At 37.8% G+C, this 20000-nt stretch overlaps 1 protein-coding gene across 2 annotated transcripts in view; it reads left to right on the plus strand.

Moving 5' to 3' along the window:
* The window catches only part of CUNH15orf41 (chromosome unknown C15orf41 homolog), a 206385-nt gene that overhangs the window by 41422 nt on the left and 144963 nt on the right, over positions 1-20000 (plus strand). Inside the window, exons 2-4 of one of the 2 annotated variants that reach the window (XM_003791690.3) lie at positions 11580-11625; positions 12515-12579; positions 17656-17716. In XM_003791690.3, coding sequence (XP_003791738.1) covers positions 11580-11625; positions 12515-12579; positions 17656-17716 — 172 coding nt within the window. The remainder of the gene's footprint in view (positions 1-11579; positions 11626-12514; positions 12580-17655; positions 17717-20000) is intronic. The other variant, XM_023514287.1, reaches the window with a different exon arrangement.

Genomic DNA, 20000 nt, shown 5'->3' on the forward strand with positions numbered 1-20000 from the left:
AAAAAAAAAAAGGACAGCTTTACTGAGATGTTTATACATTGTAAATTTCACCCTTTTAAAATGTATAGTTCAGTGGTTTTTGGTATATTCACTAGGTTGTATACCACTACCTAATTTCAGAACATTTTCATAGAGATAGGAAGTCAGAGGAGTGAATCAGGAAACTTTTTAGTAATGTAGCAGAGTAGGGACAAATGTAGGAAAATTTTTTTTTTCAGGTAGAGTCTCACTTTGTCACCCTTGGTAGAGTGCCTTGATGTCATAGCTCACAGCAACCTCAAACTCTTGGGTTCACATAATCCCCTTGCCTCAGCCTCCCGAGTAGCTGGGACTACAAGTGCCTGCCATAATGCCTGGCTATTTTTAGAGATGGGGTCTTGCTCTGGCTCAGCCTGGCATGGAACCGGTAAGCTCAGGCACTCCACCTACTTTGGCCTCCCAGGGTGCTAGAATTATAGGCTTGAACCACCATTTCCCGCCTTGTGAGAAAATTTTTGATGGTGGAATCAACAAGAGTTGGAGGCTGGTTAAGTAGTTCAGGTGTGAGGGAGAGGGAAGACCCAGGGATTTCTTGCTTAGGTCTCTGTTTATGGAAATAATTGATTTAAGGGACGTTGGGTATAAAAGCACATTTTGGGGAAAAGAAGGTGCTAGAAATTTGATTTGAGATATATATATTTTGTTGGGGGAGGGCAGTGGAGGAACTAGTAGATAGGAACACAACAGGGTGGGATGTCACTCAGGTGGGAACTAATGGGGCCCAGAAAATTACATTCCATCATATGGCGCTTTGCAATGTTGAGGATTTCAAGCTCAAGAAGCTGCCTCTAAACCAAGGTCTCTGACCCTTCTGCCTCTCATGAAGCAGAGGGAGGAGCTTTCTCAGAAATGCCTAGCAGTGGACTTGTTGGGTCCTAGATAACTGACTAAGAGAAATTTCTTCAGGAAGAGTGTGACTATCATGAATTGGAAATCTGCATGACCCACAGATTAACTCGTATCAGAGAAGAAAAGGTTAAATGGTCTCTAGGCCCACCCAGGACCCTATCCCCAGACAGACTTTTCACCTATTCTGACAGCGGTGGGAGACGTTACCTACGCAATGAGGCAATCTTCCTTTGCAGGACAGTTCCTGTTCCCCCTTCCACGGCCTCAACCATCTGCCCCTTCTTTGACTCATGCTTTTTGGGAACCCTTTGTAGGCACACACACATAATAAATTTGTGTGCCTTTATTTCTGATGATCTGTGTATGGTCAGTTTATTTTATACACTCAAATTAGCACACCTCCAGAGGGGAAAGAGAGGGACCTCTCGCTCCAGCAGCACACAGGGCAGAAGAGGAGAAAGAAGACTGAAGAGACGACACTTTCAGAGATGACCGATAAACATGTCTTATAAATCGGTTATTTATATAATGTGAAGTTATTGGGATTAGAGAAAATGACCAGAAGTCTTGTCTTGCAAGTGAAATTAAGCATCACCCAGGCTTCCTGTTCTTTATCTGATTTATGTTATGACTTGTTCTGAAAAGTTAATACTTAAATTTAATTAGAAATGAAAGAAGTATAGGCACTTAAGACTCTAATTAAATCAGAACATTTAGAATAGGGTGGGACTTAGAGCAGAAAAGAATCATAAAGATCAATTTATCCAACTCCTCAATTCTTTTCCTTTCCGTTTTGCCTACCTATTTAATTTTATTATGAAATATAGCACAAAATGTGAAAGAATAGAGAATAATAAATGAGCCCTTTGAATCTACCTCTGTTTATATTTGCTTCAGATTCTTTTTACTTTTGTGGAAATAAAATATTCTAACATTGTCCTACATTCCTTTTCCCTTTCCGATTTTTATTTTTTTATCTTATTTAGTTTTATTTATTATTTTTGTTGTTGTTGCAGTTTTTTTGGCCGGGGCCGGATTTGAAACTGCCACCTCCAGCATATGGGGCTGGTGCCCTACTCCTTGAGCCATAGGTGCTGCCCATCCAATTTTTGTTTTTGAATAATAAAATATACAGTTGAATGTACTTTTCCCTAATTTCTTTCCTTTTCTCTTTCATCTGAGGTAGCTACTGTCTTTAACTTTGGTTTATCAGTCTCATATAATTCTTTTACCCTCCCACGGCTTCATCCATATAGATCTACATCAATAGAGAGTCATGAAAAATGGTTTTTGCCTTTCAGAATTTGTTAACTCTTCTTGATTATGTAGTCTTCTTGGATTTTAACATAAATTTATCATGTTCCATTGGAAGACTGATGTGAATTTGCTTGGGCTTTCACTGAAATTATAGATTAATATATGGAGAACTATTGTATTTATATGATAGTTCCATTTGTGTTACTTTATAAAAATATCACATCTCTGCATTTAGTCAGATACTCTTTTATGATTTTCATTAAAGATATTCAAATATCTTTTTAAATAATTTTCAAAATTATTCTTCACAAGCTTCTTCAAAAGTTTTATATATTTAAAATATATTTGTAAAGACTATGATTTTTTATTATTGTAATTGAGAGCTATTTTTCTATTCCATTTTTTCATAGACTATTCCTGGTTGGTAAGATATTATATTAATCTTTTAGTTAGTTATCTTTCTGAGATCTCTTATTAGTTTTCATAGTTTCGTAACAAGCTTTCTTTGTTATTTTTTATTTGGAGATCCATCTCATCTGCAAATAAGGAGGGTTTCTTTGTTTTCTTTTCCTTTTGATTCTCTTTTTTCTTTTTTTCTTTTTGTTTATGGCTAGGATCTATAGTTTGCTAAAAGCTTCTACAATAAAATCAACTTCTTTCTCTTTGCTTCCTAATGTCCAACTAATGATATACAGTTCCACAAAATTTGATACATACCACTGTCATTGCTTAATTTTATACATTTTTGTTATTGGCATAGTTACTTTCTCTTTAAGAGTGCATTTTTTAATTTTTGAAAATAATTTTAGGGAACTCTTTTTCTCATCCTTGAGTTCTAATTTAGTTACCTTTTGGTCAGAATATCGTCTAGTCAAGCCTGAGCAGAACTTTTGACAGCTTTATAAGGTTGGGGGGAAAGTTTAGAGATCAGTTTCCACGGAGAGTAGGTTTTGTTATAAATGTCCCAAGCTTTGGTGCAGGACTCTAATGGACTATGCCTCAACAGTAAATGTGAACTGAAGTTAAAAGATCTGCATGTGACTATTTCATATTTACCTGATTCACATCAAAAATTACTGCCTGAAACTGGACTAAAGTGACTTGGGCTCCTGGTGCCTCCAGTATCAGATCAGAATCCTCTCTAGAGAAAGATGACATCATTTTCATCTTCAGATTTTTTATAAAGCAGTTTTCCACATACAGTTGACCCTTGAACAATGGTGGGCTTGGACCAGGTTAATCCACTGATATGTAGGGTTTTTTTAGACAAATGCATGTTGAAGATACTGTATTTGCCAGGTTCAAAACTCACATGTGTTAGGCTGACTTTTCCTATAAGCGGGCTCCACAGGACAGACTTTGGGATTTGAGTATACACAGATTTGGAATATACTCAGGGCCTAGTAGCAGTTTCCAATGGACAACTATCATGTAGCACATAGAAATACTCATTTTCATAAGGAAATAGACATGATAGCATGGATGAGCGATAGTAAAACCTTAGGCTAGACTCAAGAGCCTCTAGGTAGGGGAACTATCAAAAAGAATTTTTAGAATTGCCCTTTTTTCATGGAGTTCAAAAAGAAAATTGAACTGTTTTAGAGGGAACTTAGATAAAAATGAATCAAATAGAAATCTAGAACTGAAAAACACAGTAACTGGAATTGGATGTATTTAACAACAAACTAAACATTACTGAAGAGAGAATTAGTACCATGGAAGATGACTCACAAGAAAATACCCAGAATTATAGTAACAAAGGGTGGAATGTATGAGGAAAAAGAGTTAAAAGATACAGAATGGAGGGTTAACCTACACTTATTGGGAGTCTTGGGAGGGGGAGAAAGAATGAAAAGCAATGTTTAACAAAATAATGGTCAAGTATATTTCCAAAATAATGAAAGGCACGCAGTATTATATTTAAATTCAACAAATTCTAAGTGGGATTTTTCAGTTAAAACTCCTGAAAACCAAACATAAAAGAAATTCTTAAAACCAGGTAGAGGAATAAGAGAGACTATGATTGGAAAGAGCCACAATTGACTGTTACTGACATTACCAAGATATCTGCAGTGATGTAATTATTAAAAGAAAGTGATTCCAGATGGAATAGTGAAGATGGAGTAAAAAGCAATGAGATTGTGCATGTGGGTGTAAATTGAATAAACAGAGACTATATGAAACAGTAACAATGTCTTGTGGAGATTCAAGATAGAAGAAGTCTTAAAGCAAAGTCGATAGTATCCTGTATGCCAGGAGGGGGAACTGTGCTTAGGGTTGTAATGTTTTTATATTTTTCAGGCAGCAATTAATCACCAATTAATGATGCAATCTGATAAATTGGGGAGGCATGTGTTTATCTATAATAATTGTTAAAAGAATAGTAAAAGAGTATGCAGCTTCTAAGTTGCAAGTGGAAAAGGAGTATAAGTATTAAATCAATTGAAAAGAACAGAAGAAAAGGGAGAAAAAATACATGTAGGAGGTAAGACAGCATTTAGTGAAACGATAGATTTAAAGCTGAATATAGTAGTACTTACAATAAGTATACATGGTTTAGATACAGTAATCAAAATGGTGTGACATCTTGTAGAGATAAACATATAAATCAATGGACTAGAATAGAAATCCCCAAATAGGCTCTCAGATACTTGGTTTCCTGAGAGGCACAAACATAATGTAGTTGGAAAATAACGTATGGTCAATGGTATATTTGTATGAAAATAACAGAAACAAACCGTGACACGTGACTTAACACACAAAATTAATTCAAGATAAATCATAGGCCTAACCATGAAAACTAACTAATCTTCTAAAAGAGTGTGGATAGGCAAAGATTTCATAGGCAAGACACAAAAATTAGTGAGACAAAATGAAAGAATTAATAATTTGAGTTTCATCAAAATAAAAAAAAACTTTTGCAATTCAAAAGGTGCCACAAACAAAATGAAAAAGTAAGCTGTGGACTGTGCAAAGGTGTGGCAAGGATGTACAGGAATAGAACCACTTCTGTAGTGTTGGTAGAAGTCTAAACTTTTAGAGACACTTTGAAATTGTTTGATGGTAATCTACTAAAGTAGAGATTTGCATGTCAGATGACCCAGGATTCTGCTCCTATATTTGTACCCATCAGAAATGTGGGTACAAATATAAATGTACACCAAGAGATTTGTGAATTCATAGCAACAATATTCAATAATAGAATAAATTGGGCATATACTTATACAATAAAATAGTATTATATACTATATAGCAATGAAAATGAATTAACTGTGGTTACATTAACATGGATGATTCTCACAGACATACTGCTGTGGGTTAGAAGCCCAGTGCAGAAAAGTATATACTGTGTAATATGCTTGATGTAGAGTTTGCAAAAAGGCAAAGCTAACATGTACCTAGGGGTACATACACATATTTAGGTGGTAAAACTGAAGAAAAGCAAGAAATTGTCAGGAGAATTTGTTCATTTGTGAGAGGGAAGAGATGGTGATTGGGTAGGGTATTTTTTTTTGAGTGTTGGCAGTGTTCTATTTATTGACCTAAGTGTTTATGTAGCTTTGTTTTATTTTTTTTTTAACTCAATTTGTTGGATAGTACCTTTGTGGGATTTTGTGTGTTTTATTCATAATAAAAATAATTCAAAAGAAGAATATGTAATGAAATAGGTACATGCTAGTATCTTATGTATATAAAATGTGTTTTAAAACAAATTTTATTTATTTATTATTATTTTTTTTAGAGACAGAGCCTCGCTTTGTCACCCTTGGTAGAATCCTGTGGTATCACAGCTCACAGCAACCTCCAGCTCTTGGGCTTAGGTGATTCTCTTGCCTCAGCCTCCCAAGTAGCTGGGGCCACAGGTGCTGACCACAATGTCCGGCTATTTTTTTGTTGTTTCAGTTTGGCAGGGGCCAGGTTTGAACCCACCTCCCTCAGTATACAGGCCCAGTGCCCTATTCCCTGAGCTATAGGCGCTGTCCTAAAACAAATGTTTGTATGTATATAAATACAGGACAGTTATGGACCAGATTGAATGCTAATAGTGGATATCTGGATTTTATACAGAATAGCCACTGTTTTATAACTAGAAAATGCTTCATTAAATGTTATTTTATAAAATTAACGCTGTGGAGGGTTTCATCCTCTATAGAGGATATTGGGTTATTTACACTGCCTTGTTTGGGGAAGGATTTAAAGCTGCCTTATATGAAATAAATAGCACTTGAGCAAAGACACATAGACAATCAGATAGAGACATGTGAGGCAATAGTGATGGTTAAAATATACCTTAGCTACAGGGCAAATAATGGAACTCTTTGCACCCTTGACTACTGCCTGCACTCAGTAGTTCCTTTATCTTTCAACATATAAAGGAATAGTACTTTTTTCTGAACTTAATTAAAGGAGAACTGCAATTTGTTTCTTTAAAAAGAAAATATTGTCTAAAGCTATGGAATTTCGTCAAAACACTTAGCCTTCTGTGACTCTAGCTTTCTATTAAAAAAGCAACACCCACCCCCCCAAGGGTTGTTTATAGAATGTAATGATGTAACATAAATGCTTAAACAAGGGGTATTATCATACGTGATTTGCAGAACCTAGTTCTGGGAACTCTTGGGAAGGCAGATTGGCATTGAGATTAAGAGGTTGGGTTATGGAATTGGATCTATATTTTGATTCCCAGCGCTATCTCTCATCTAGATGTTTAATTGTGTCTTTTACTTGAACTTCTCTTCCTTCATTTCTCCATCTTTAAAATAAGGACAGTGGTAATGCCTGCCCCAGAGAGTTGTTGTGAGGATGAAATGTAGTGCTTATTATAGCATGAAGCACAAGTAGATATAGAGGTATTTTAGATGTCCATTGGTTTACCAGCAAAAATAGTTAAGAGCTTGGGATAGGAATCACTTTTTTTTTTCTTTTTCATATTGGTGGCCCTCAGAGCCCATAATTTCCTCTTTGGCATATTCAACTAAGACCAGATCAAAAATACTTGAATTTAAAAAATAATAAACAATGCAACAATAAAAATAATATAAATAAAATCAATACAGTATAGTGACTACTTAGCTTTTATGTTATATTAGGTATAATTAATCAGGAGGTGATTTAAACTATACAGGAGGATGTGTATAGACTTATATGTAAATACTACACCATTTTATTTAAGGAACTTAAACATCTTCACATTTTGTTATCTAGCGGGGTCTGGGAATCAATCCACTGTGATGGATCCTAGGACACAATCATATATTAGAACTACAGTTTTCAAGACTATTTTTTTTTATTTGGTAATTAATTTCTACTGAGCCTACTGCTACCATGTATGTCATCATTTATGGGGATAGTTGTTATCATTAGGCATAAAATGGTATCTGCATCCTTGATAAGAAATTGGAATTAGGAAGACAAGATAACTATTCTTGAATTTAGTTTGCTGGCTTCTCCCCCCCCCACCCCCAGTAATTTTCCAGAGTATCTGTACTCTCTCTTCAGATTCTTTTCCATTTTGCATTATATATTCCTGAAAAATCATTAAAGTTGGTGATATTGTATGTGTGGACAGGGAGGTTAGGGAGAGTAGCAGCTGCATGGCTGTGATGGAAAGTGCTCCTTGACCAGCAGGGTGAGTCCCTAACTACACAGAGCAGTGGTCTACTGTCTTCTTCCACAGATTAAGAGAGATTGTGCCTTGCAACTCTGAGGTGTCCAGGCATAATGCTTTTTTGTATCCTGCTTTATCTGTCTGTAATTGGTTTTCTATTTCTCGAGCTCTAGAAATACTGTGTATTTGTCACAAGGATTTTGAGCCCAGTAGAGTGTAGACATTTAAGTTTTCTAGATTCTATAGCAAATGAAACTTTACAGTGAAAGGTACTTATTTCCTTGTGTTCCTTTTCAGAGGCTGCACATTTGAGAAGAGGAAGCACATAACAGACATAATTTCTTCTTCCTTCTTAAGATTTTACTTGCTTTAGGTCTGCATCTGGGAACATGAGGACCTCTCCCGGGTGTGAATGTTGCATTGCGGCTGTGTCTGTGCTAAGCTCTTCTTAGTATCCGCTGCACTCAGCCCTCCTCTGATGTTCCCCAAGTTACTGAGGATCTAAGCTGGCTGGGCCTGGGGACACACCGAGTTAAAAGTCATGTGTGTAACTAGGCTATTGTCTATTTATATACCTGGAATTTGAAGAATGTTCAATGCAATGTAAAATGAGAATAAATGGTACCAATCATTGTTTAGAATCTACATGGGAAAGAACACACCAGTTTCTGATCTCCAGGAACATTGACAGGTGAATAATTTTAGGGAATCCAAATACAGCTGCCAGCGGAGAGAATTAGAAAGTGTGGAAATGGACAACAGCTTCCAAGTATTCCATGCCATACCCTTGCCATCATGGTGGAGCACCTTGTCACAACGCCCTCCTTCCATTGTGCCTCCTCCTCACCAGGAAACACAAAAACCTAATGTCTTTGTTTTTGAGATTACAAATAAATAAATAAATAAGAAAGAGAGAGAGAGAGAGAAATGTGAATTTGTACACAAAGTAAGAAGCATGGGGACCATTAGTCCAAGTCCATGGGTGTTTGAGGAGCTGCAGCTCCACAGAGCTCTGGGACCCCAGCTCCCTCTGTCTTCTGTCCTGTGGTCTGAAGTATGTTGGCTTTGTCCTTGTGCTGTTTGCACCATGTCGCTGCTGTGCTGTGCTCCTGCTGTCGTCCTGGACTCAGGGAGGGTTTTACTTTGCTCAGTAGGGTGACAGGCTGACCTAGGAAAGTAAGTGGCATGGGGAAAAGATATAAGCAAAACCATTTTGATGAGGGTATAAATAATACATCTTGGACACTTGGTGCCAATTAACTGGCTGCATTTTATAGTCACTTATTACATTATAATATAAACACCAGGTAGACTGAGTGATACAGTTAATATTACTGTGAAGATTCAGGTTATGATCTGCTACTTCTCTAGAAAATATGAGTACTTGATTCTTTTGCTTTTTTTAAATGTGTATATGATGAAAGTTTTTCTACATCAACTCCTGCCCACCTTATTTCTGTGATTTTGATGGTGCATTTCTCCATACTCATTACATTGGGAAATTGTAGATGCCAGTGAATAGTGTTGACTGAGTGTGGTGTTCAAGATAGACCTTCTAGTTATGCACAGTAACTCTCCTCGTTAGCTGAAACCATATTCTCTGTGTTGAATTTATATCATAAGTTCTGCTGCCTTTGGCCAAAACAGAGCACACCCTGGGAAAGGGGGTATAGGGAGAGCTGTAGCCCTGGGATCACTCTTCCTCCCTCCCCACCTGCTGGGTCTTCCCCCCACCCCCCTGTATCCATTCTCAGCAGTAACACATTGGAAGAAAGTACAAATAGTATACACTAGAGTCAATATCGTGGTTGCACTAAAACTCCTTTCCTGCTCTTTGTGGTGTGACGCTGGTTCAGAACACACTTCTGTAAGGTTAGCGCATACAGGAACCGAGGATGGGCCAGATGGCTACTTACAAAGACCACTTGTTTCTCTGCAGCTTTGTTTAATCAAACAAAACCAAGTATTTTGGACCTAAGTCTTTCTGTTATCTTCTAAGTCAGTTATTTTCTCTTCTAAATTCTAGCCAGTTCTTCCTCCCAGTGTAAGCTAGAACCTTCTCCCTAACCCTTTTGGCCAAAGAAAACTGGCTTGCCTCATAGGCTTTGTCTAATGGTTTTAGCTGAAATTGAACGCTAACCAGTTTAAAGACATTTTTCTAGTTAAAGACCTGTCTTATCTCAGTTTTCTAGCTAAAGACATTGTCTTATCCTTGCTTTCTACAGTACTTTTAAATCCTGACCAACTTCTCACTTTGAACTATTTTTTTTCTTGAACTTATTTCACCCACTGTCTCTGAGTCTTCCCATTATGGGCATCTACAATTACATTTTACTTTATTTGCAATTTAGTTTCCTCTTCATTAGTTGTTGGTTTCTGACTTGTCTATCCTAAATGAATTTAATTTCATCATATGTTTTGAAATGCAGACCCTGACATTTTATGTACCATTAAATGGTCAATAGCATAAATGCATTTTGCTGTGCATTAAGAAGGGGTGTTTATTGCACGTATATATCTAACATACTTGTTAAATAGTTCATAGAGATTTGAGCTTCATACTGCCAATTTTTTTTCAGATTTATTGTCAGCAGCCCTACAAGGTTGTATCATTTGCATGTTAAGCCCAGGCAAGCTAGGCAACATAGGAAGAAGTTGTACCTAAAACTGGCTCTTTCCAAAGTGGTTTCTCATTTTAAAGGGAAATTGAAAAAATGAGAATTTGTATTCAGTCATTTCTCTGTAGTTCTGAGTTATTGACTATTAAAGGAATAGTCCTTTAATAACATAGCAGTTTTTGTTGGTGACTACATAGGGTATTTTTTTTTTTAACCTACTCTTATAATTTGGTAAGGGGGGAAAGGTCCAGACGATGACAGCACTAAGGCAGCAAGGATCCCAAGATGGTGTCACACTCTCAAATTACCTGTAATGAGCTTAAGAGGTTTGTTTATAGATAAAGTTCACTATTCTCAGTACCTTGGCATACTATACAAGTTGAATTATTTAAAGTGTAATCCATTCAGACCGCGTTTAGTCAGAAAATAGAAATAATTGTTTTCAAGATAGGGTAAGGTAGATATATCTTATCCAAAAGAGAAGCAGCAGGGTATTGATTGGTTTTTAGAGAAAGAAAAATTCTGTTCTATTTCTAAATGTTAACAGTTGCAAGAAGAAAATTCCCAGTTGGGAAGAACATTTTCCAGGTTTCTTGGTTGCCAGGTGTTTGACATTTTGCAGAGTCTTAGAGGAATAAGGCTTGTCGCAGTCCTTGGGAATGACTCATCCAGGGATCCCTGCTTCCTTTCCAAAGCACACCAGTATGAATGGGAATGTCCCCGTGGTCTCTGTGGTACTTCTAGGAAGGACCACAGTTTTCCCCCTGCATCTGGAATAGCCACAGAAGAGGATACCTGTCTGCTGACAAATTGTAGAATGCTGTCAGTGAATGAACGGTGTGTCCTACTGTTTATGGAGTCGAGCGCCATCGTTTATTAATAAGCCTTGCTCTCTTGTGGTCTCTTTTAACACCAGCATTACATGCTACAGACATGATTTAGAATCACTCTAAAGTTTGAAAAAAAATCCAAATAATATGATAGTTGCTTTGAGACCATCCACGTTTTCCCCTTTCCCTTTTCCTCTCTCTTTGACCTAGCAGCAGGAAGCCTTTGTTTGAGGTGTTCATCTGGAACAACTTTTCCACACTTGTTTTCATGTTCTGTTAGATTACAGGGCAGCAGGCCTACCTTTGAAGCTCCTTTCTCTTTTGTTTCTTTGCCGTGCACTCCAGTAATTAACTTTGTCCTTCTTTTATTTGTTCCAGTCAATCGCAGGCCACTCTGCTGAGCATCTTCTCCCAGGAGTACCAGGTTAGAAGTTTTCTCCTTTGTGAGGGTTGACAGGTGCCTAATTGAATGATGAATGTCCCTTTATTTCTTTGTAATTGAACTGCCAGCTCTCTGATTGGGTTGGAGGATGTTCTCCTTTCCACATCAAGCACCGCCTGTGTCTCGGTGGAGGCCTGCCAAGCCTACCCATCCATCTGTCTAATAACATCTAGCCTTTGCTTATTTGGTGGACCTGTAATAAATTATGCTAAACCATTATTATTCTGACAATAATAATTTCCCTGTGTTGCGTGGTTCCATGTGCTAAATGTTTGCTGACTTGCACTGTCAGTGCCGCTTTCCATCGCTGACAGAGATGATGATAAATGACCATTGCTGGAGTGGCAGAAGGCAAGAAAGGCAGAAAATGGAGTCATTTATCATGAGATGACAGGTGTCAGTCAAGTGGCAAGTCTCTATGGAATTACTTTTTGTAGTTTTCAAATAAGTTGTTTTTAAGCAATGTTCTTCCCGGTTAAAAATGGCAATTGGATTGTAAAACTAGAGCGCAGAGGACATAGGTGGAATTGAATCGAGGGAAAATTAATACCTAGGTTGAAAGAGAGAACAAGTTTTTCTCTGCCCTCTGCAACCCTAAGCAAACTTATTTAGATTCAATTACTCTGACCCCGTTGGCTTTTACATATATACTGTACCTCCTGGTACAGTCTGATGACATCTCCGCCAAGCGATGGAGATTACAGTGCACGGGTTCAGAGAGCAGAAGGGGGAAAACCTCCTTCCACCACCCAAATCCCCAAGCTGTTACTCAGTTTGCCCCGTATGCTAGTCATTGGGATCAAGAAATATGTCATTCTTGTTTTGACCCCGATCTGTGACAGAACATAAAGATTTTTTTGTTTTGTTTCAGAAGCATATTAAAAGAACACATGCCAAACATCATACTTCGGAAGCAATTGAGAGTTATTACCAGAGGTATGACCTTCCTGCCCCACTAGAGGGTATCATCGTACCTATTAATTGTAATAATAATTATGAATAAATTAGATGATTAATTTTTTATGACAGAGCTCAAGACTGTTAAGTATGTTGTTTAAAACTTTTAGTATAATTTTGGATGAATTTTTAGTGCCTTGTTTTGTAGATAAGACTGTCCTGACACATGTGTATATATACTCAGGCTATGTGAGATGTAGTTACAATATAATGAAATTTCAGGTGTTACTGGAAACTTACTATAAGAACATGTCTTGTCTAAATGCAATATAGTGATATGTGCATATTTCTACATGTATACGTGAATGTTCTCAAACAGATCTGTTATTATTTTAGATTAGCAAGTTGGAAAATAAGATTGAATTTTTATGTAGTTGTATGCTGCATTGTAAGAATGATTATATCCATTTTAGAAATGAAAAAAAAAAGACATATTAAGTAAGGACACACAGAGACATAATGCATAACCATCGTATTTTAAAGGGGCTTTGTATTTTTAAATGAAAATCTGGGTTTAGCACCTATGGGATATTTTAATTTCAGCCCCAATTTATTACAAATAGTTTCAACCTTGTATTCTGAAACAAATAGAATCTTTAAAATAGCTCTGGATTTTTTTAGTTTTGAAATTTGTCATTGTGATGTGACTGAATAATTTATAACACTAAATGCTAATGGTTTGCATTAGGAATTGTTCATTGGTTTCTTAAATATTTCAAGGGCACATTGGAAAGGAAAACTGTTTGAAATATGCTCTGAAATTATTACACTTAAGATTGACACATCCACCTTTCTGTGGTGAGAGTGACACCACTGATTTTTAGGTGAATGATTTTCATGCATGAAAGTTTTATGAATGAAATAAATATGTGGATAAAATATTGGTGTCATGTTTCTGTAGAGTCATTTTTTTTTTGAAATTGAGAGGTGGATATTGAACAGAAAAGTTACTGAAGTTAGATTTTTTTATATGGTGTACATAGACCACAGCTGGTTAATGCATTCCTGGGTTGGTGGGCATTTAGGTTGTTTCCACATTTTGGCAATTGGAAATTGAGCTGTGATAAACAGTCTAATGCAAATGTCCTTATGAGAAAAGGATTTTTTTTCTTCTGGGTAGATGCCTAGTAATGGGATTGCAGGATCAAATGGGAGGTCTAATTTGAGTTCGTTAAGGATTTTCCCATTAAAAAAGATGGAAACTTTACATCTTTTGTATTAACCTGGATTGAATTGGAACACATTCTTCTTAGTAAAGCATCACAAGAATGGAGAAGCACGAATCCAATGTACTCAATTCTAAGCAGTAGATGAGCTAATACAAGGGCAGTAGATGAGCTAATACAAGGGGAATGAGGGATGGGGAAGAGGGGATGAGGGATCACGGTGTATAGTACACCTCTTGGGGGTGGGACACAATTATAAGAGGGACTTTACCTGACAATGCATCAGTCACCCCTAATTCTTGGTGCCCTCAATGAATCCTAAACAATAAAATAAGTATAAATAAAAAAAATATGATATTGACAGTACGTGATAAAAATTAGTTTCCGAAAATTTGAACCATTTTTTTCAATTAACACGATGTACTTTGCATTCTATGTCCCATTGACTATACAAACGTGAATAAGACACAGGGCGTGCCTTCAGCTATTTTGCTTAGTGGGAAAACAGCTGTGTGCGTAAATATGTAAGTGCAGCCAGAGAAGTGCTAACAGGTATGTCTATCCCGGGTGCCCTGGGAGTTCCAACGATGATAGAATCCAGGGCAGTGTGAACATGTGCCGTCTAGCAGTAAGAGTTGCCTTTACAGTTTGTTAGGAAGGACCTGGCATTCCACGCTGAGAGAAGACAGCCAGGGCTGGAGCTGTGGGTATTCTTGGGCCAGGGCATGGAGCACACAGGGGGAAAGGCAGGATGAGTCTGAAAGGGCAGTAGGCGTCCATGGCCTTGTGCAAAGGACTGGGAATATATTTTTTTAATTAGGCGGTGTGGACCCAGTGGTAGGTTCTAAGCTTTTAGCAAGAAGTATTCCAGCCGCACTTTCACGTTTGGAAGATAATTCTCTGGCAGTGTGAGGGTTCGACAGGTGAGCACCTGCTAGTGGGGAGCCTTGAAGTCAGCTGTTAGTGTGGTTCTGCTGTGTGGCAGTCTGGTGGGAGGGGCAGTGGGTGTGGGCTCCAGAGATTATTTAGAGTTGGGATCAACAAAGGTGGTGTTGAGATATCAACTTAGTGTAGAATTTTGGTAGGCTTCTAAGGTTTTACCATTATAATTACTTTGAAGATATTAAGGATCAAGTAACTCTGTCTTATATTTGAAATAGGCACATATTATTATTTTAAGATTGGGTGCAAATGGATCTTTCATGCTCGGAAAAACATCATAAAGTAGCCTTCTCTGAAGATCTTTCAAGGATGATTTCACTCGTAGGAAATACTTGTTAGTCCTTCCATGGTGAAGCTAGAAGGTAACGTAGCTTCTGTGGGAAATAGTTTTAATCGGGAAAGTAGCTCTGGTCACCTTAAGGGAGTGTTCAGGATGGCATCTGTATATCCTGATTACTAATCACACATTTTATAGTGATCTGTTAGGTGAGGGTTCAACAGTCATTCACGTAACCCTACTCCAAGGAGCTTCTAATCTGGTTGGAGAGAGAAATAGACAGTTATACCAGTATGAAAATTGCAAAGCTGTAAGTTTGCACAGGCTGATATGAGGAATCAGAGAAAAGGAGTGTTAGGATTTTCTGGTAATGTCTTTACAGAACACATTCTGTAATTAGCACGTCCCTTTGATTGCATATCAGAAAATTTAAATAAAGCCTATTACGTCATTTTGAAGGGCAGATTAAAGTTGCCAGAGAACATAAATACAATGTCAAATTAAACTTAATTTTTTTCTCTAACACTTTCGAAGTGCTATGGGGTATAGTTGGGAAACAAATTGGGCAACAGATACATTCAGAACAGATCTACCTTTTTCAACATATGAGGCAGCTCGCTAGGCCTTGGGGGGTCAGGGTTCCGTTTCTAAGCTGTGTTGCTTCTCAGCTGAGAGTGCACAGATGGGTTTTATCATTACCCTGGGTTTGGATTTCTCTTTACATGACTAAGAAGCTTTGCAACTCTTTGTAATTAGGAATTTGCACTGTATGAAGTATGGTCATACTTTGAATGTTGCATAGACTACATAGATATAGGGGATTGTTATTATTTGATTATCTACTGTTTATTTCAGTTTTATTTTCCTGAGACAGAGTCTCACCACGTCACCCCTGATAGAGTGCTGTGATGCCACAGCTCACAGCAACCCCAGGCTCCCGGGCCCAAGCGACTCTCCTGCCTCAGCCTCCCAAGCAGCTGGGACCACAGGTGCCTGCCGCAATGCCTGGCTGCTCTTTTTTTGTTGTTGTTGCAGTTGTCATTGTTATCCAGCTGGCCTCGGCCAGGCTCAAACCCGCCAGCCTCAGAGCATGTGGCTGATGCCATAAGCACTGTGCTATGGGCTCCAAGCCATGTTTCTTTAAATTTGATAGAAAGGCCTCACTGGTTACTTCCAAGATAATGATTGATGCGACCTTTCTCTAAATGATATTGCCTTGCTTTATTTTCTTTTTCTTGCCTCCAAAATTCCTTATTTCCCAGTTTCCTGAATAACATATTCAAGAATGGCCCCACTCTATGGAAAATGGATTTGTGGGAATTATTACTTTGCTTACGGGAAAGTTATATATCCTTACAGATAACTTGTGATATGTTATAATTTAGTATCTGTTCCTGGCAGTGACATGAAAGACCTTACCTGTTGACTTTGTTTTTCATTCTCAGACACATATCCTGAACTTACTCAAAATCATACTGTAGAGAAAATGTCCATACCTGCTTCTACTTTCTTGGTCAATATAGTTTAAAAATTATTTAATTGTTCATTTAGTAAAGAAGAAATATGTATCTGTATTATATGATCACCTACTGTAAACCAAGATCTGTGCTAGGCCTAATAAGTTGATTGGAGTACAGTTTCCTAACCCTCATGGGTTTTCCACATTATCCTGGGCGATGGGTTTGAGGTAGATGAGTAGGCAAATACAGTACGTTCTGTTATGTTGTAGAGAGATGTGCAGGCTGCTCCTGGACTGCATGGGAGGGGCATTTAACTGAGTCTTTGATGTGGGTAGATTGAAAAAGGTGACAATCGAGCTAAATCGTGAGTTATCCAGGTGAAGAATCGGAGTAGAGGGCGTGAACTAAGAGATGAGGCTGGCCAGGTGGCGGAGGTGGGAACCGGATAGTGAAGAACCTTACTGGAGCAGTTAAGAGGTTATCATTTAATCTTGAGATTTAATGTTCGGCCTTTGAAGCACATTATTTTAAGGGGCTGAATGGCACATCCAAATTTAAAAAGAAAATTAGGCCAGCTTCCGTGTCTGGGATGGATTTGGGGGATTTTGTCTGTTGCTTGTTTGGTTTTTTTTTTCAGTGAAGTTAGGAGACGAAGAGAGTTAAAGATTATTACAGAAATTCAGGGCAGATGAGATGAGGGTGCGTGTCGCCTCTCACAGGTGTGCTGACCCACTGATGACAGGTCTGTTCCATTTTTTTCTTAATAAGGTACGGGCAGCCAGCCTTGTGAAGCAGAGGTAAAGAACCAAGTGCAATGGGTATATTAGGCGCTTTTTGGGAGAGTATCAAGGTCTTCTTATTTCCTTTCCACATCATGGTTGTCTATGGCATAGACAAAGGCAGACGGATAGGGATCGTTTTTTTGGAAATCCCCTCTGTGTTCACTTTATGTGTTCCGAGGTGAAAATAAGGCACAGCCGTGTGCTCATCCCTCCTGCCCCTGCCTTCAGTTTCTTGGTGGCCCGTGGTCTTGAGGTAAGTTGTTTTCGTGATCCTTTTCCCTTCAAGGCTTCCTTATGACAGTAGCCTGCTTTAACTGGAGTTGAGCGTGACATTTGCCCAGGAGAAACGTAGCCACACAGGGGATGCTGACAAGTCTGTGCTGGCCCTTTCTTGTCACTGCATTACCACTTGGCTTTGTCTTGTCTAGGTACCTGAATGGGGTGGTGAAAAATGGAGCTGCCCCAGTGCTCCTGGAGCTGGCCAATGAGGTAATGTTATTGTTATGATTTTATTAAAACTTGCATAAAACCTAAGGGGCCGATCTAGAGTAACTTTGCTTAGGATTGTAATTAGCTAAAAAAAAAAGAAAGAAAGAAAGAAAGATTTTGAGATGCAGGAGACATTTAAATTGCTCCCTGATCTCTCTGTACTTGAATAATTGGACAAAGAACTTCATGCGTTAATAAGTCAGTTGACATAATTAGTCTACTTCTTGTAAGGCAAATGTATAAACAGCTTCTTGGTTTCTTGTTTTGTGGAAAATTTTAACCAAACACCTCAGGACATGCTCTTCCCAGGCTATGTTGTCTTAATTTAGTATGAGAAATACCTGTGTCAGGTAAAGAGACAGATGCAAAAAAAAACTATGCTAACTATTATAAAAATGAAGAGAGAAATTGTATACATCAAGATGTAACATTTACTTGATTCTTTTTTTTCTATTAGCACACTTTTATAATAAATAAAGAAAAGTATCTTTCTTTCTATGACGAAGCATAGTGTCCTGATTAACACCGAGTCTACAGTGATTTATTGACCTCTTTGTTAACTCTGATCTTCTGTTTGGGGAAACAAATACCAGCCTTACATTTACAAAAAGGAAACCCCACAGATCTCCCATGAATGAAGAAGCTGTAAAAAGTTGATAATAGTTGCAGAGAGCATACCGAAAAAATAAAATATTCAATTCCTAAACTTTAAAATATTTATCCACTGTAATAAGAGCAATACAATATTTAGTCTGCCTTGAAACTGCTTGTGCAAACCTCACAGGGATAGAATGAAATGTACACTGCTTTTGTGTTGCCTTGTAATGGAAAACATAGAAGCAAGGCAGAGAATGTGTGTTTGCATTCAAAGATGACGCGGTACTGTGAGCATTAAGAGTTGCAGGAGTAGCACGTTCTGCGTGTTATATTAGCAAGGAAGGGTGGCTCCCCACAGCTTCTATCTGCTGTACACGGCCGCAGTCAGCCCATGAGCAATTACCTATCCGTGACTAGATGGTTTTAATAGTCCAGGCAATGTCTATACCATCTGATAGGATAGTTAACATATAGAATGGATTTCTCTCCTCCTCCTAGCAAAGCACGTATTTTATTCATTTTTTTTCCTGTTTTGAAGCATGGTGGTTTTTAAAATGTCTCCAGACTTGTTTGTTGCCAGTTGATACTATTACCAACTTGAGGCGTTTGAGGTGTAACTGGGAATGTAATGATTGTCCTTTATGAAGAAGAAGAGTGAGCTAACGGCATTCTAGATACAGCATCTAGAAAGAATGCGATGCTGTGGCACTCATCTTTATAGATGATGATGTGGACGATCTAAGTTTTATATAGTGGCGATTTATATTCATTTGAATATTTAATGATAGCTCTGTTGAGCTTAGCTTACGTGGCTGACCTCAACTACCATCTTCTAGTAATGTGGAGAAATCTAACCCACTAATACATTTTGTCCTACCTCAGTAAACCTGTTATTTATCATGAATATGGAGCAATATTTAGCTAAAGAGAAGACATAGTTATTTAAAGATTTTCCTTCTCCCTTGGCTGTAGATTCGTGGAGAGAGAATAACAGTTTCGTCTGAGCTTTCTTATGCACAGGGAGATTTGGGAATGGCTGCCACCAGACTATGGCTTCTAAACAACCAAGCTGCCATTTTTATATGATAGTTAATACTCAAATGACATATGGCTGCATATGGTGACAATTGATGTGATGGTAATACTTTATGAGTCAATATATATTTAATCAGTGGAAACTGTAAAAATTGATGAGAAATATATAACATTGGTGCCTTACAGGGTACAGCAGCTCTCTTAGACAAAAGCACCCTATTTTTGTTGACCTGGAGGTTGTGGGCTGTATGTGGCCATCGCTGATTTTATCAGTGTCGTCATAGTACCTTTCCTGTTTTTGAGGCTAAAAATGAACATTTTAGGAAATCTCATTTTGTTAGTAATAATAATATCAGTCATTCTGTTCTCTCCACACAAATATTTTCAAGTGAGATTTGAAGCACTGTGAATTTTACTTACATGCTGAATTCTGACATGAAGCATGATGGCCCTATTTCAGAGAAAGATGGACACATGATTAATATGAAAATTAGGGAGATGCGAGTACCTGAACTAATAAGGTAGTCCTTATTCAGGCTGGACTACCTTCAGTAATTTCACCATTTTTCATGTGTCAGCTCTGATGTGGGTTACTAGGAATAAGCAGCTTCGTGGAAAGCATTTCTTTCTACTTGGGGAATTTAAGGGCATC

This window comes from Otolemur garnettii, unplaced genomic scaffold (assembly GCF_000181295.1).
Source record: "Otolemur garnettii isolate 467f Iridium unplaced genomic scaffold, OtoGar3 scaffold00050, whole genome shotgun sequence".
NCBI classification, from domain to species: domain Eukaryota; kingdom Metazoa; phylum Chordata; class Mammalia; order Primates; family Galagidae; genus Otolemur; species Otolemur garnettii.